This window comes from Astatotilapia calliptera, chromosome 19 (genome assembly GCF_964374335.1).
Source record: "Astatotilapia calliptera chromosome 19, fAstCal68.1, whole genome shotgun sequence".
Taxonomy (NCBI): domain Eukaryota; kingdom Metazoa; phylum Chordata; class Actinopteri; order Cichliformes; family Cichlidae; genus Astatotilapia; species Astatotilapia calliptera.
The window spans coordinates 22,448,521-22,464,755 of record NC_137440.1 but is presented as its reverse complement, the minus strand read 5'-3'; the positions used below and the strand labels follow the sequence as shown (position 1 = coordinate 22,464,755).

At 40.7% G+C, this 16,235-nt stretch overlaps 1 protein-coding gene across 2 annotated transcripts in view; it reads right to left on the bottom strand.

Annotated features, from left to right (window-relative positions):
- The window catches only part of plekhh1 (pleckstrin homology domain containing, family H (with MyTH4 domain) member 1), a 34,919-nt gene extending 22,370 nt beyond the window's left edge, over positions 1-12,549 (bottom strand). Inside the window, exons 1-2 of one of the 2 annotated variants that reach the window (XM_026151909.2) lie at positions 12,318-12,549; positions 5,562-5,733 (exon numbers count right to left, since the gene is read on the bottom strand). In XM_026151909.2, coding sequence (XP_026007694.2) covers positions 5,562-5,705 — 144 coding nt within the window. In that variant the 5' untranslated portion in view covers positions 5,706-5,733; positions 12,318-12,549. Of the gene's footprint in view, positions 1-5,561; positions 5,734-12,291 lie in introns of both variants that reach the window. The other variant, XM_026151908.2, reaches the window with a different exon arrangement.
- Between the last annotated feature and the right edge of the window lie 3,686 nt (positions 12,550-16,235).

The window sequence follows — 16,235 nt, the reverse complement described above, 5'->3', positions numbered from 1 at the left end:
TCCAATTAGCCAAGTAATGAAAGGAAACCTAGAAGTGGGAAGGCCACCCAATTTAAAAATTCCTCTGAATGAGGTATAGCCAGGACTGCCTAATTAGATGTGAAACTCTAAACTTTCTGGATTTACCTCCTCAAAGCTCCAAATCCACCAACTCCCATTGAGGTTTCTGATTGAACTTTTCATCTAAAAGTCACCTCTTGTGAAGGGTCCCTCTGACTTCTAAAGTTTTCTTTTCTGTACAGAGTTAAAAAAATGTATTTGTTAAAAATGCTGTGAATGGCAGGTCAGTTGTAACTAAATGTATTATTTTAGTCATTTCTAGGGAGGATTTTATTGCTTTGATCACTTCAGTCAGTGTGTTTAAATGAAGTTTGCTAGTTTTGTTTCCTTTAGATTACCGTTCATTTGTTAACATGTATGCCCTCCCTTCAAATTATTAACTTTGGCTTTTTGGTGGCTCCAAAAGCTGCATTTGCTATTTTAGAAACTCTTCAATTCTTATGGAGAAGTTTCTTTTTTTTAGGCTAACTGCCAACCACCATAGGTTACACTTTCCCAGTCTACAGTTAAAACTCAAACAAATTCCTGAATGCAGTAATCTTCCTGTTACACTCCTCGCATAGCAAATGGGGCATCTCCTTCCCTCTTTCTTTTCTCCTTCACTCTCCGTCAGCCTCTCTAGATAAATGCCATGTCACAGGCAACCGCGTCAATTTTTTTTTTTCATGTTTTTCCATACCAAAGTGGGTCAATGTGTAAAACACTCCTAACTTGGCAAGAGAGGAGATGAAGAGCGTGAAGCAGTCTTTCCAAACAGCAATAACATGACGGAATGGTAGTCACTCAGCACCCTCCCCCCTCAAGAAAGCTCAGAAAAAACACACTCAGCAGCACGGGACTCCACTTAAACCCAGCTCCGCACTGTGTGTTTGTGTTTGTCAGAGTTTACAGTGTGTGTATATGTTTATAACAGAGCGAGCGAAGGAGTAAGTGAGAGATTGATTAACCTTTTCACAGAAAAACGAATGTTTTAGCAGCATTGCCAAAAAGAACATTTAACAATGAATGTGTGGTTTTTATTGGACAGAAAATGAGAAAGAGAGTAATTAGTCACTTTTCAAAAAAATAAAAAGTTTGAACTCTCGTGTTTTAGAAATGAGAAACAAACAGTGAGAATATACAGTATAGCTCCCTCACACATGCACTCCAGGCCTGAGCTTTTCTAGTCATTACATGGCGCAGCTGCATGCATCTGACATTGAACTGATTTCACCCTTGCAGGCTCCAAGCACAAATTATGTCTGACCTTAAAGGTACAGTGTGTAATATCTCTGCTAGATGTCGGAGATTGGAGGTTACAGTCAACTTAATTCTGTTTTCTTACCCCTCCTAACTCAAGTGCATAATCCTAACAGTAGGACAGAAAACTCTGGCTGCTGTTTATCTGTGACAAGTGGGCGCTGTCAGTCTGCAGTTTACCTCAGCTGGTGTCCACTGTTATTTACTCTGGAGTAGATTGTAAACTTTATGAAAGGAGACGGTATACGAGTCGATGAGGCAACTTCTGTCGATGACAGTGAAACTCATGCGAGTTCTTGAACTTTTCTATCGGTAATCTCTGCTATTTTTGGTACAACACCTTTTGTCTGATTTCACCCAGCAAGAGCCAGTAACTACCTGAACTAGTGGTGGGTGGATCGATCCAAATATTGATTATATCAATACCAAGTCGGCATCGGTATTGGATCGATACTAGCCTGGTGAGATCGATTCTTTACTTTAAGTTCTGCTCTTGTTTGCAATGCTGTGGTTTCAGGAAAGACAAAGAAGCCTGGTCGCCGGACTCACTGCTGCTATGTCAGCACAGAACAGGCACACTTTGCTCCCCCTACCCCCTCTTGTGTTTAGCTGTTGCGCTGTCACGTGACGTGACTAAGGCTACGTCCACACTAATGCGTTTTCATTTGAAAACGCATCATTTTCTCTCTGTTTCGGCCTCCCGTCCACACCGAGACGGCGTTTTCCCCGAGTCGCGCTCTTGAAAAAGCATACAGTTCAAAACTGAGCTGTCCCGTCGCAGTGTGGACACTCAAAAACGCAGACTTTCAAAAACGATGATGCATTTTAGTCATGTGATGCAGTCATGTGACCAATTACACAAAGATAGCGCAGGGCATTATACAGCAGTTGTTTTGTTTGCTCTCAGACAGCCCTATTAAAGATTAATATCAGTCTGTACATGCTCCAGATAGCTTTTCTTCAAATTATTTAATTCTCACTCGCTTTGGTAACTTTGTACTTTTTGTGTTACTTGCAGCAACAACTCCACCTCATTGTTAGTCCATTTAAAAAACTCGGTGCTTTTCCTCGACCTTTTGCCGCGACGTTTCAAAGAGCCGGAAAGTAAATAAACGGCAGACAGAAATGAGGCAGGTAGAATCTTCTTGCGTTTCACGCATGCGCAGTACTAGAACGTAAGCATTTTCGTCCGTTTCAGTGTAGACGCACAACTCTGTGAAAACGACTGAAAACGCTAGTGTGGATGTGGAGTGTTTTCAGACGGAAACGCCGTTTTCAAATCTATCCGGGCTAGTGTGGACATAGTCTTAGACGCTTTGGGGGAGGGGTTAAGTTGTTTACATAATATTTATATTTTCACCAGTTGTTGTTTGTTGTTGTTGAGAATTTTAATTGTAATTTTTGTATTATAGTTTCTCAACAGTACTTGTTTGTTTTCATTTGTTTACTGGTTTGCATGCATCCACCTTATTTATTGAAAAGTATCGGTATCGGCGATACTGGCCTGTATTTACTTGGTATCGGATCGATACCAAAATATGCAGTATCACACACCACTACTGTGAACCGTTGCCAACCAATCAAGGAATACAGATTTTTCCCTAGCATGTCCAGTATTGATGTTTTGCAGACATGTGACCACTAACCATGTGACATTAACTTGTGGGCAATCATACTGACAATGTAGGGTCAAGTAAATAAAATCACAGACACCCAGGCCTAGAGTCTAATCTGCTAACCATGTGGCAACCACTAGTCGTGAGGGAAAAATTAATATTCTGACTGATTTTGAGTAGCTATGAGTAGTTCCTTCAGCAATCACAAGGAAAATGATTCCTAAAGCCCCAGCCTGCAGACCAATCAGTGACCTCCTGGCAACTGTCTCTTCAGAAACTTTTTCACACTTTTTCATGTTTTAATATCACTGAGTTACTAGGTAGTGAGTATTTGCAATGCGGTGAATACGATGTGAAATTAAACCATGGCAGTCTGTATCAACCAAAGCAATCACTCAGAGGTTTTTGGTTCAGCGTCTTCTTTATGGTTTCATCCGACAAAAGCCAGCAACATCCAGGAAGTAGTGTCAATAGGTCGGGGAACACAAATCTTTCCGTAGCAGCCTGTGGTTGTATTACATCCGATATGGTGGACAACTTTCACATAACGTGCACAGTACTTGATACCAATACCCAGGAAAATCCTTGATACCATAGGGAAAGAAATTAAGAGGTTGCTTTATAAAGAGCTAAGCAATATAAACAATAACATCAGTAACAATATTGTGTTTAAGTTAGATTACTGTAGTTCATTTGCAATTTAACAGTAACATACAAGATGAACTCGGTTGCGCTCAATATTAATTTTATCTCTTTATAAGCTTATTGGTGCAGCCATCCACAACAATTACAGGGTTATGTCTGGACTGTAAACGTACTGCTGACTGACTGACCGAACCACTCCACAAATCTGGAAGTGCAAATGATAAAGCAAGTGAACACTGTGGCAAATAAAAGTACCTGAAAGCTATTCCGAACTCAAAACCCGTCCATATGTAAATCAGATCAACACAAAAATTGATTTCTGCTGCTAAACTCATGCTTTCCTCTAATCCAAACATTTCCAGTTTTATCAACAAATCTTAAGCAGAAAGCTGAATCTCCTGATGACAGCTGATTACTTTCCAAAGTGTCTGGTAGACAGGCTTTACAACAGCCACAGTTTTACAAGCATTTGGCCAGCGATTGGCGGTTATTTCCCCAGCTTGAGGGTAAGCACCAGAAGTGAGTTAAACGGTAAATATTCCTTTTGGCTTAAACTGCAGCCAACCTCTGATGACACACAATGAGTGGACCGAGTGTTTACCAAATAAGCTGGATAAGCTCATCTGTCTTCCCTCGCACTCATAAACATACAGTCATCCAAACCTGTATTTCTAACTGAGTCACGTGCTTTAATAGTTTCCTCATGCACAAAACACTTTAAACACACTGCCAGATCACAAGAAGAAGAAGGTGATGAAGCAATGTGATCTGAGTGTTTGTTCAGAACATCTAGCGGCATGTCTAATTTTGCAGATCAAAGTAGCATGATAAGTTTAAATCAAATTTCCATAATATTATGGTTCAAAAAGCCAAAAGCAGTTCATACTAAACTATTCGTGCCACATCACTGCTATATTAGGCTCAAACTTTAAAACTCAGGCTTTAAAACTCAGTCCTTACCAAAAAAAAAAATGGTTCTGAGGCTTGTAAACCAATATTTTATGATAAATTTACCACGTTTTTGTTTGACAGATTTCTTGGTAGCACAGTCAGGCATCTATCTACCAACCTCCAACTCTACCACCTGAGCCACAGCCGCACAAATGTTTAACCTTGTACAAAAACTAATAAGACAGGATTTGAGCTCCACTACATGACAGCTATAACTGTGTCACTTTGACTGAATAAGGATCAGATTATAAAGGCCCCATAAGAGCTTGACTGGTGTTGAAATGGGAATCATTCTTGTGTATTAAGGAATTTACACTTGGTGATAAGTAACTGCACACTCCTCTAAAAACTTAGAGTATAATGCCGTCTAGAACTATTGGCCTGTTCAGTACTGTCAACTCCTTGTATGCATTTCTAGCCTACTTGTTTGCCATCATTTTTTAATTTATCAGCAACAGCATAACCACCCCAATGGAAGGACTCATAGATGTGATCAAAATCAAGGAGATTGCAAAAAACTTTCGGAATGGATATGAGGGTCAAATATGTTTTGATAATGCTCCATGCACAACCATGAACGCTGGCAACAATGTAGCCATTTATGTAGGTCACATTTTAGACTCTACAGAGAATCACGTCTGAACTCTAAATCAGTCTCGTGTTAACCGCTACACCATGGAGCCACTTAAACTTCTTTTGGCTGCTCCATTATTTGCATAGTCACCTCATTGTAGACACACTTCCTGACGCCACTCTTCCAGGGGTTTTGCATCTCTTCCCAGTCCCAAAACCATTCACATGCAATCGAAATGTCTTAACCAATACACCATGGAGTACTAATTAAGCTCTCAATTACACTTTTAACAAAATGAAATGAACAAATTAGCATTTGCACTAAGTTCTAAAGCAACATTACCATATTTCTATGTTACTGTAGTATAACTCTGAACCTGTAAGAGTTGGAAAATTGTAGTAAATGAGTGAATAAGAGAATGATTTTGGGCAGAGTTTCTATGTGTAACTACTACCCATGATGCTTTTCACTCTCACCTTCTCTGCCAGCAGCTCTCGGATTTTCCCTGCCTGGAGCCGGAACCTCAGCAGCTGCATTTCAAGAGCGATACAGCGTTTCTGCCAATCCACACTGGCCGCTCCAGCGGCTCCTGCCCCGCTGCTCTCCAACACGTCAGCCATGGCGAGAATTCAGGGCTCTTCCTCTGGACTGAAATACAGAAAACACAAATCTGCTTGTAAACTTTGGGCCTGCATGGTTTGACTTTAATAGTTATGAATGGGCTGCACAAACTTGAAAATTTGCAAATTTGATCAAAGACTGAAAATGACATCCCTTAAAAAAAAAAAAACATCCTGGAAAGGCATTTCCCTACGAGGCTCAGCTTCTGTTTTCATTTATAGCACAAAACCTTTGCTGACCACACTTCCCATGATTCACTGACGAAACGTGAGTAAGGAAAATACTAACAATGAATCCACAATGACACAAGTTTAATGAAAGCTTCCTCTTACTTTCTGTGTTGCTTTGTGACACATAAAAAGAAACCTACATGCAAACACAAGTGTTAGGCACATAAATAAACATTGTAGAGAGATCACCACAGGATTATTTTTATTTGCCTTTCCTATTGGAGTGGAGGGCCCACTCCTGAAGAAATTCTATGACTCTGTTGTGGCTTCTGCTATCTTTTATGGCGTGGTCTGCTGGGGCGGCAGCATCTCTGCTGGGGACAGGAAGAGACTGAACAGGGTGATCCGAAGGGCCAGATCTGTTCTAGGATGCCCTCTGGACCCAGTGGAGGTGGTGAGTGACAGGAGAATGGCGGCTAAGCTGTCATCCCTGATGGACAACATCTCCCACCCCATGCAGCACACTGTGACAGCACTGAGCAGCTCCTTCAGTGGGAGACTGCGGCACCCACGGTGTGGGACGGAGAGATTTCGCAGGTCTTTCCTCCCCACTGCTGTCAGACTCCATAATAAAGACTTTAACTGATCAAGCACACACATCCATACATATGCAATAATACTAAGTGCAATAATCCTTTCTGTCATCGTTGTATTTTTACTCAGTTGTATATAGTATTTGTATTCTATTTTTATCTTATTGTATATTTATTTTATTTTATTCTACTGTATATAGTATTTTATTTTATTCTATTCTGTACAGTTGTGTACTGTATTTATTCTTATTGTATTCTAATTTTTGCCTCATAACTTTTGCACTGTCCACTTCCTGCTGTGACAAAACAAATTTCCCACGTGTGGGACTAATAAAGGTTATCTTATCTTATCTTATTCTTTCTTAGTCTCTGCACATGCCCACACACACTGAACAAAACCTCAGCAGGGAGACTTTTTGTCAGTGGGGGAGCCGGTTCATGTGTACTGGCTCTCAGGTCTGCCAGCCACAAAGCAGGTCAGTGCTCTGCTTTTTAGCCAAATTACCTACTAACCCAATCCCCTGCCCTCCCCCCTATGCAATCCCTTCTTAATTACAAGGAAGGAGCAAAACGGGATCCTGTGCAGCACAATAGTGTCTTTCTGCATGACAGTCCCATCACAGCTAAAAAGGAGGGGGCACCAGCTTGCTGCAGCAAAGAAAGGAGGAAAGAATGTGTGACAGTGAATGGACCGAGCTCTGAATGTGGGAAACTGGGGCGCTTAAGTTGTTTTTACCTGAGGACGATTGACTGGTGGCTTTTTTTCCCTCGACAAGATACTCATTTAAAAAGGTTAAAGGCCTGCTGTGTGAACATCCCGAAATAAAAGTAGTTCTAATGATCAGCTTTGAGGTTGTGTGCCTAATGTGCAGGTTTGTGTGAACATTTGCACATCAAAATGAAAACAAATGAAGCTCAAGGAAGTTATAAAAGCTGAGTTTTCAGACAGAAAGACATCCAGTCTCAAAGTGCAGCCAGACACCATCAGCAGAACAGCAGACGTTCAAAGTCCGGCAACTATAACTGCAACATGGCGCTCCCTACAATTAGCATGCTCGTAAATACAGGCCTAGAAAACAAATTACAGAAGTCATGCGAGTGGAGGTTTTACCAGCCAACCGCTGTGCCCAGCCTGGACAGTCAAGGTCCATCTACCAAGAGTTCCCCTGTGTCTCTGTCTCTCTCTGGGGCAAACTGGAGGGTATGAGGGTCATGCAAAGCCAGACGCCATTGTGGGTAAGAGGTTGGATCCCTTGGCTTGAATAAGCCCTTCTGGGTCATACTGTGCAGAACAGGGAAAGACAACGCCAGATGCTCCTCCAGGAGCTAAAACAGCTGGGTGTAAACAAGCCATTTGCTTGTTAAACACTCTCAGCACTGCTATGCTAATTCTCCCTGAACCAATTCCTTTAGTGCTCTTTGCTTGTTGGAGACATTAAAGGTTGTTAAAGCTAAGGGCAACCTGTGCCAGGATCCCAGTTGAATAATCAGCAAGTGTAAAGTTAAACTTGCTCAAGGTGAGGAGGGAAGGCAAATAAAGATTACAGAAATGTTTTCTGCTCACTTCCTCAGAGTGCATGCAGATAAAAATCAACCCCACAACACCAGCTTGTCAAGAATTAGTTTATTCTCAAGGTGTGTGGGAGCAATACAGCCCAACGTGAATTAAACTGGAGTCATTTTATCCTTTTCAAGTATAGCCCTCAATCATGGGATGGTTTACAGCAATGCAGAAGGCAATTTTCCACTGAGTCTAGTGTTAAATATGATCTGATAAATACTATTCTCTACTCAAGTATCGTCTCTTGTGCTGGAAACATTCAGGTGGTAGGGGTAGAAAGAAAGAAAGTCAAGACAACAAAAACAAGCTTTCCAGGATCTGCACGGTAGATCCATGTTTGGTAACACTTGGGCCACCCAGAGCGGACTGTGTGGGGAGATGCATGCGAGGGATGTAGCGCAGAACGGCGAGTGCTCTCCTGGCAGCAGATAGATGTGAAGGCCCTGGGAGCTTCTCTACTTCCATCTAGCTGCAAGAACTTGCACACAGCCACAGCCAGAGCAAACACTGGGAAAGACGTCTGGATGGAAACGCCACCGCAACGATCCCAGCAGGATAGTTTCTACGCCTGCCATAGGAGACGACCGCTTCCCACTGACAGTTATACTGCAGTATTCCTCAAACTGAGTGAGATTTGGTATTCAGTAAGGAGAGGTTTTATTCATAATCACAGATTGAAATAAAGGAATTTGTGTGGACAGCGTGTGAATGCACCTTTGCCATTCTGCGCACAAAAAAAAAAAGGAGTCTCAAGTCGGTCCTTTCGTTGACATGAACCTCTTTAATCACCACGTATTCAAACACACACTCCGCGGTCAGTCGTAACTCTTCAGCGCTTGCTTACCAGAGCACAGGCAGGCGCAGATGGAGATACACAGAGGACTAGATTGGAAACAGACACATGTGCGTGCACACCACTGACACACTGCTGAGCATGCAGCTGTGGTGATGTAAGTGATTAGGTGGTTCAGTCATATCATCCCCACCAGACATTTCAAATCCCCGATGTTGTTGTCTCCACAGAGGTCCAACTTGGCTTCCCTGCGTTTTGGCATGTCCCCCCACTTTGAAAAAGACTCCCATGAGACAGCACAGCAGCGTGTGCGTAAATCTGGGTCAGTCACAGCAGATTTGTGTCAGCGTGGCAGATCCCTCTGTGCATGAGAGCTGACACAGAAAACCTATCCGAGAGCACGAGGAGTCAAGTGTGGGTGTTTTAAATATTGCCTTATCGTCTCCTCGGTGGCCTCATGTGTTTAACAAAGGGGGACCACTGTTGACTCCCATCTGGTCAGGTAGGCCTCACACTTTATATTTTTTTTTAAGAATCAGTGCCTCACTGTTTATTAACCTTTGACCCGATTCATGATAGAAACATAGAAAAACAACATCATTTGCTGTTGTTTTTATAGTTATACTCAAAGGGTAACTTTACAATTCTAAAATTACACATTTAAACCACTGCAGAGCCTTGTGGATGTTTTTAGGCTATTTTTAAAATCTCAACTACACCTCACCTTTATCCTCCCCAGTTATCTTATCTGTCTTGTCTTACTCACCTCTCCTTCAACACCTCTCACTTTCCATCCTCCTCCCTTCTTTCCTCCACATCCTCTCCTCCTCTTCCTAACCGTTGCCAGCAAGAAAACCTGCAGCTCTCTCCCAGCCCAGGTTAATGACAGGCCTCAGCAAACTGACCACACTCATTATCAGTCTCGGGCTTAAATACAGGCCCTGACATTCCTCTGCACTGAGGTGTAAACATCTACCTCTGCAACTCTTCTGTCCTTTGCACACACTTTTAAGTCCTGGCTTCTGCAGTTATCGCTGCAGGGCATAGAAAGCCTTTGCTTTTGACATAAAATCCAAGAGTTATAGCAGGAGACACGCTTAAACACACTGTGTGGAACGGAATATGAATATATATATATATATATATATATATATATATATATATATATATATATATATATATATATATATATATATATATATATATATATATATATATATATATATATATATCTCGGGTCTATATATCAGCCTGAGAATGTGTTAAATCACAGCAATAGCCCCTGCCGGAGAAGTCAGTTTGATCTGGAGCAGCAATGTGAGCCTTTACGATTTCCCCACATGTTAAAAAAGATGATGGGATTTTTAAAAAAAAGAAAAGCTGCGCACTTTACTCTAAGGTCATGCAAACCCAATGCAACAGATGTTATTTCCTTCTTACTTCACATGCAGGCATCGCAGTTTTAATATACGCATTTAGCAGAGGTGGGACCAAGTCATTGTTTTGCAAGTCTCAAGTAAGTCTCAAGTCTTTATCCTCAAGTCTCAAGTCAAGTCTCAAGTAATGTCAGGCAAGTCAGAGTCGAGTCTCAAGTCACTGGTGTAAAAGTCCGAGTCAAGTCACAAGTCTGAAACTTTGAATTTCAAGTCCTTTCGAGTCTTTAAAAAAAAAACAACGAAAAAATAATGTTGCAGTTATGCTAAATGTAAATATTAGACCATGTAATTTTAAAATCTGTGTTTTTCTCAACACATGACAAAATAGTGAACTTAGAAAATATACACAAATTGTGAAATTGCACCTCTTTAAAATGCAGCTCAATTAAACCTAGCTCCAAGAATAATTTTCACCGACAGTTCTGAGATAAGCTGCATGTTATTCTTGGATGCGGTTGTAGGACCGGCTTTAAAATCGCATGACAAAAATATCATACACATTAAAAAAAAACTGTATCACCAACGTAGCCTGGACAACATTTGCTAGTTAGATGAAGTCAGCTATCTCATCGTAGCATATTTATATGCATATTTATAATCATACGGTTCTTGGAGTGAGTGCATACACTCATGAAGTTTAGTAACTTCAGGTCACTGCAACAAGCCCAGGTACCGTTTACCGACGGATGGGTACAGGACCTTGAAATGCACCGTGTAGAACGAAAGACCATCGTACGTATCATAAGTTTACCAGTCTCACAAATTGTCGTCATAAATACACATTCGTTAACCGTTTATTAATAGGACCTTTGAGCTCAACGGTAATTAATTAGTAGTGGAAATAATTTCTGGTAGCATCACAGAAATGTAGCAGTGACAATACTGTATGCTGTAATCGTACTGGGCAATTAGTGATACAAAAAACCTGTTTTATCCTGTGAATAAAAGTATATGTTTTTGTCAATGTACCATAATAACAGAAGCGAAACGCAATATTGTGTCAGGACAATTCACTATTTATGCACAATAAATAAAGGAGCATAGCGCGACAATTTCTGTTCAGCGCCAGACTTGCTTGTAACCTATATCACTAATTATGTTATGAAAATGACGTATTAACTACAACAGCAGACTGACCTTTGTGTAAATGCTTGGAGCAGACTAACCTGTGAGCTGGAGGGTTCTGGGACGTTATATTTGATCTTTGAATGGCTGCAATCCAGGCCATCCGTCGGGTCTTTGTTACTTCGGAAACATGGCTCGAACAATTTCTCTTCAACGACGTAATCCGATAACAACCGATCTCTTTACCCGTCGGCTTCCCGTGGCTGTCATGTGACCGGCTATTGCAGTTAATAATACAACAGCTTCTTGACATTTTTGTGTTTCTTTTTATCGCTGTATAACTGATTTTAATTGAAAGCCTGCGCGCGCTAGTACCGCTTGCCACGAGTTCCCAGAATCCTTTGCGGTTCTACCCGTGAATGACGTCACATTTTCAATCTCTATATAATATGCATGTTAAATTTTATATTTGGGGTGAAATATCAAGTCTTTTCAAGTAAACCGGTTCAAGTCCAATTCAAGTCCCAAGTCATTGGTGTAAAAGTCCAAGTCAAGTCACAAGTCTTAGAACATTTTTTCAAGTCAAGTCTAAAGTCATAAAATTAATGACTCGAGTCTGACTCGAGTCCAAGTCATGTGACTCGAGTCCACACCTCTGGCATTTAGAGCTAACCCAAGGGCGAGACATTATACGAAAAAAGGTCCACAAGGAACAGGTGTGTGCACAGCTCAGCAGCACAGCATCAACCGTAAAGCGTAGGTCTGCAGAAACAAAAAAAAAAAAGTTAACCGAGCCATCAGGAACCTCTCAAAATACACAGGCGTCTTTTGTCCCCAGCAGCCTCCTGCACGCGACTTTATTTAATTTTGCACGATCATAAAATTCCGCGAGTGACTGAAGATATAAATGAAATAGATCACTTAATGTCATGTGCTTTTAAAACGGACCACTGTAAGGCTTCTTTACCTTGTGACTTCGTTGTTTATGCCCACCTCTCAGTCGAGTCTCTCCTCTCACGGACACCTTCCCCGGCAACTCGTCGCAACTCGGCTCATAACGTCTCCGTCACCGCGTCGACTTCCACTCGCTTCTCTCATTCATTTCTTTGCTTTCATGTCTTGTGTCGGTCCGTCCCGGTGCCGTCCTTCGTTTTCCTTCGGAGCGCAGCGACTTCAGTGCAACTCACTCACAGCTCCATTCAACAGACTCATCCCATTTTCCTTTAAAGGGCCGAATGCGGGATCAAATTTCTCCAGGAGTCAGGCCCCCCTCTTGTGCGCAGAAGCTGCTCAGGATATTGCATTAAGGCAGACTTGGGTTTTCCCTTTAGGATGTAAACAAAGAGCAGTGAATATTACTTTGCTGAAGAAGAAGAAAATCCCTATAGTCTATAAACCCGAGGAGAGATGAAACAGCTTCATGTTTTAAGGCCAAGGATGTTGTAAAAATGGGGCGACAGGAGATGTCAGGTCACCCCAATTTTTATTTAGAATACATCATCAAAAAATCTTAAGAAAGTTTTACAGTAGTTCATTATTAGTTCTTTTAGATTTTCAGTCTGAACCATAGTGGTTGGTCTACTGCTGATAAATTTCGAGCATTGGCAAAAAGCATGCCTGCCTTTTCTCCCTCAGTTTAGCCTGTCGATTATCAAACATATTTCATGTAAAAATGTTTGAGAATTAATCAGAATTTATCTCTTACTTTAAAGAAACGTTTGAGAAGTAGGAGAAGTATGGCAGCAAATACTACTGTTCAGGTTTGTTGATGTTGGACCTGACCTGCCACAAGGTTCACTTTTGGGGCCTTTACTGTTTTTGTTATATCTGCACCCTCTTCAGTACACTTTGAACATTTTCAAGGACATTTCTTATCACTGGTATGTTGATGACATTCAGTTATATATCTCTATTTAGTTACAAAATGTTTCTAAGCTACAGATCTAACATAGTTGCTTAGACTCAACTAACAGTTGAATGGCTGACAACAATCCTTGTTTGTGCGCCTAACAGATTTGTGTCAAAGTTAATGAAAGCTCTAGGTCCTCTTGCCACTTCTGCTATATCTTCTATCAGGAAGATTGATCACTTTGGTTGTTAACGTTAAATCTCTGGTTCACTTTAGCTTTCTTCACTTAAGAAATATTGCCAAGTTGAATTTCTTATGTCATGCTTGGCGTTGGAAATTTATCTTCCTCACTTAATTTCATCACATTACAAAACTTCCCTGGAACATCTGCAGAATTATCTGAATGCTGCTCCAAGACTTGTTGGTCACGCCCTTGCTGACCCAGCTGCACTGGCTCCCCAGTAACTTCAGAGTCCACTTCAGGATTATGTTTTTAACTTTAAGAGCTCCGAGCAGCGGCACACATCAGTGAACTTGAGGTCCTTGACCTCATGTGTTCAGCAGCCGCTGGCTGTGCAGCAAGAGCACAAAGCTGATAACTAAATGTGACAAACTCGTCTTTTCAAACTTGCTTTTTGGTAACCTTTGTTCTGATATCCTTGCATTTTTGTTGTGAAGTACCTTTTACTTTTAAAATAACATTTTAAAAGCAGCTTGTATATTACAGCTGATATCAAGAATTTAAAGACCACCATGTGTGAGCACTAAAAAGTCCAAATTTTAGGTTTTAAGTAGCCTAATTACAGTTTGTATGTTTATTGGCAAAGCTTGCAGGCTGGGCTTTACTGGAATCAAAAGTTGTTAAACCAATGTGTGGTGCTTTGCCACTGTAGTGAATAATTATCTAGGCAGTAAAAGAATTGTTAGGGGATCATTTGGGAGTAGCTGAAAACACACCAACGAAATACAAGTAGGCTCAGGTCTTGCATCCCCTTCAGAGTCCTGGTCTTATTTCCTTAAACCTCAGAAGGATTCCCTCAAATGTCAGAAGTAGTTCAGATTCAAGCGGCTTTAATCAGCAGTGTAGTCTGAAAACAAATGGGGCCTAATCAGAAAGCCAGACTAGTGGCCCTGGTGGGAAGATCGGTTTCTACTCATGGACTTTGCATATCTCCATCTGGAACGTTTTATAGTGTCTCTCTGTCTGTCTGTGCATTTCAAATGCTGCATGTTATACCCAAATAAAAAAATCATTAGTAGCAAGCTTCCTTTTACATTTACACAGCATCTGATACTAAGCAGCAGCAGCAGTTCAGTTTCAAGTCGCTCAGTGTAATAACAAAACAGCAACAATAAAAAGATCGAATTAAAATATGGCCAAAAATGGATCTGTGGCATATTTTATTTTAAAGTTGGTTTGTTAATGTAACAAGCATGCAGTGGTGAGACACGCCCTGCTTCGTCCGCTGACTGATGTAGTAAATACAGAGGGCATGCATGAAGACATATTCGGACAGAGACCGAGATTGCACACAAATAACCACAAAAATCTTCTCAGCTGATGATGTTGCAAAAAGTGGACAGAGATATGAGGCACAGTAACAACATGTGTTTATTTAGTTATTTTTAGCGAGCACCAACTTCATGTCGTAACTGTTTCTAGCAGTTCTAAGTTAAGCTGATGTTGAAGGTAAAGTTGAGTATTTGTTCACTTAAATATTGAAGAATACAGTGTGTAGAGATGACCTGATGGTGGGGCTGTTTTAAAGCGTAAATGATCTTCATTTTTATTACAACACTGTCATGGAGATATCCATCAAAGAGATACAGCACTGTGCAAAAGTCTTGAGTCAACCCCTCACTTCTTTATCTTTTATATGTGGTCTTGGACTATAGTTCTCCATTTCTGAAGGTATTTCAAAGTCTTTCTTTGGACGTTGATTGCTCTTTATTCCTTTTCCTTCAGTCTGACCATTTTCACAGAAATGATTCTTTGTTTGTTGGCACTTACCTATGAATCCTTAAAGTATAAAAAGACACTTAAATCAAGGGATGAACCAGTGTTGTGTCTACATGTAACAGACAACTTGGCAAAGAATCTTAAGAATTATAAAAATATATTTTTAAGCCCTTTGTTATTAGAAGTCTATCATAAAAAGACAGGAATTGTTTCCATTTCTTTAGTTTAATCCATGAAAAAGATAACACAGTTTGCTATGCATACAATAGTGTTTTTCCACAAACTAGGTGATTCCCAAAGAACTATTATCTGAAAACTTTGCATGTCTTAGCAAACTGTAATCTGGACAAGTTGAGGATAAAAGAAGAGAAGTGATAGGCCTAAAATCCTCTCTACAACAAATTAACAGTATCTGAAATTCATCTCCTTGAGAAACAGTAAATAATCTAGCAAAGACCTGACACAGGACCTGAGAGATGCTTCTGGGCCTTCAGGTGATCCATCCACTGTTCAATGGAGCCTCATCAGAAACAAGCTCACTTGAAAGGTGGCTGTCAAGAAGCAATTCTTAAGGAAAAAAACAGAGAGAAAGGGCTGAGGAGCGCCAAATTACACTAACACAGGGAAATCTGTAGCAACTGGTCTTTTGTGATGAATCCACATTTGAAAATTTTGGCTGAAACCACTGTCAGTATGTATGGAGGTGGTCAGGAGAGAGATATAATGATGAGTGTCTACAGCCATCTGTACACAAGTGTAGATGCACAGTGGAGTGTTTTGTGTTTGCATTTTAGCCAGAGGCATTGGAGAGCTTCTCACAGTTGATGGAATTATGGACACAAATGTAGAGAATGCAACAAAAGGCAGCCAATATCCAAAGAGCAGATTTGGATGTCCTTCAAGAAACCCGGAGAACTATTCCTGAAGAAATTACTAGAAAGCTTGCCCAAGAGAGTTCAGGCTGTTGTACAAGCTGTTTTTACCTTATATACTGTATTTACATGTATGTTTGCACATAATTTAATAAATTACTGCACCCATTTTGTCCAAGAAAAATATAAAGAAATTAGGGTTACTTTTGCAAAGTACTTCAGTATTTCAG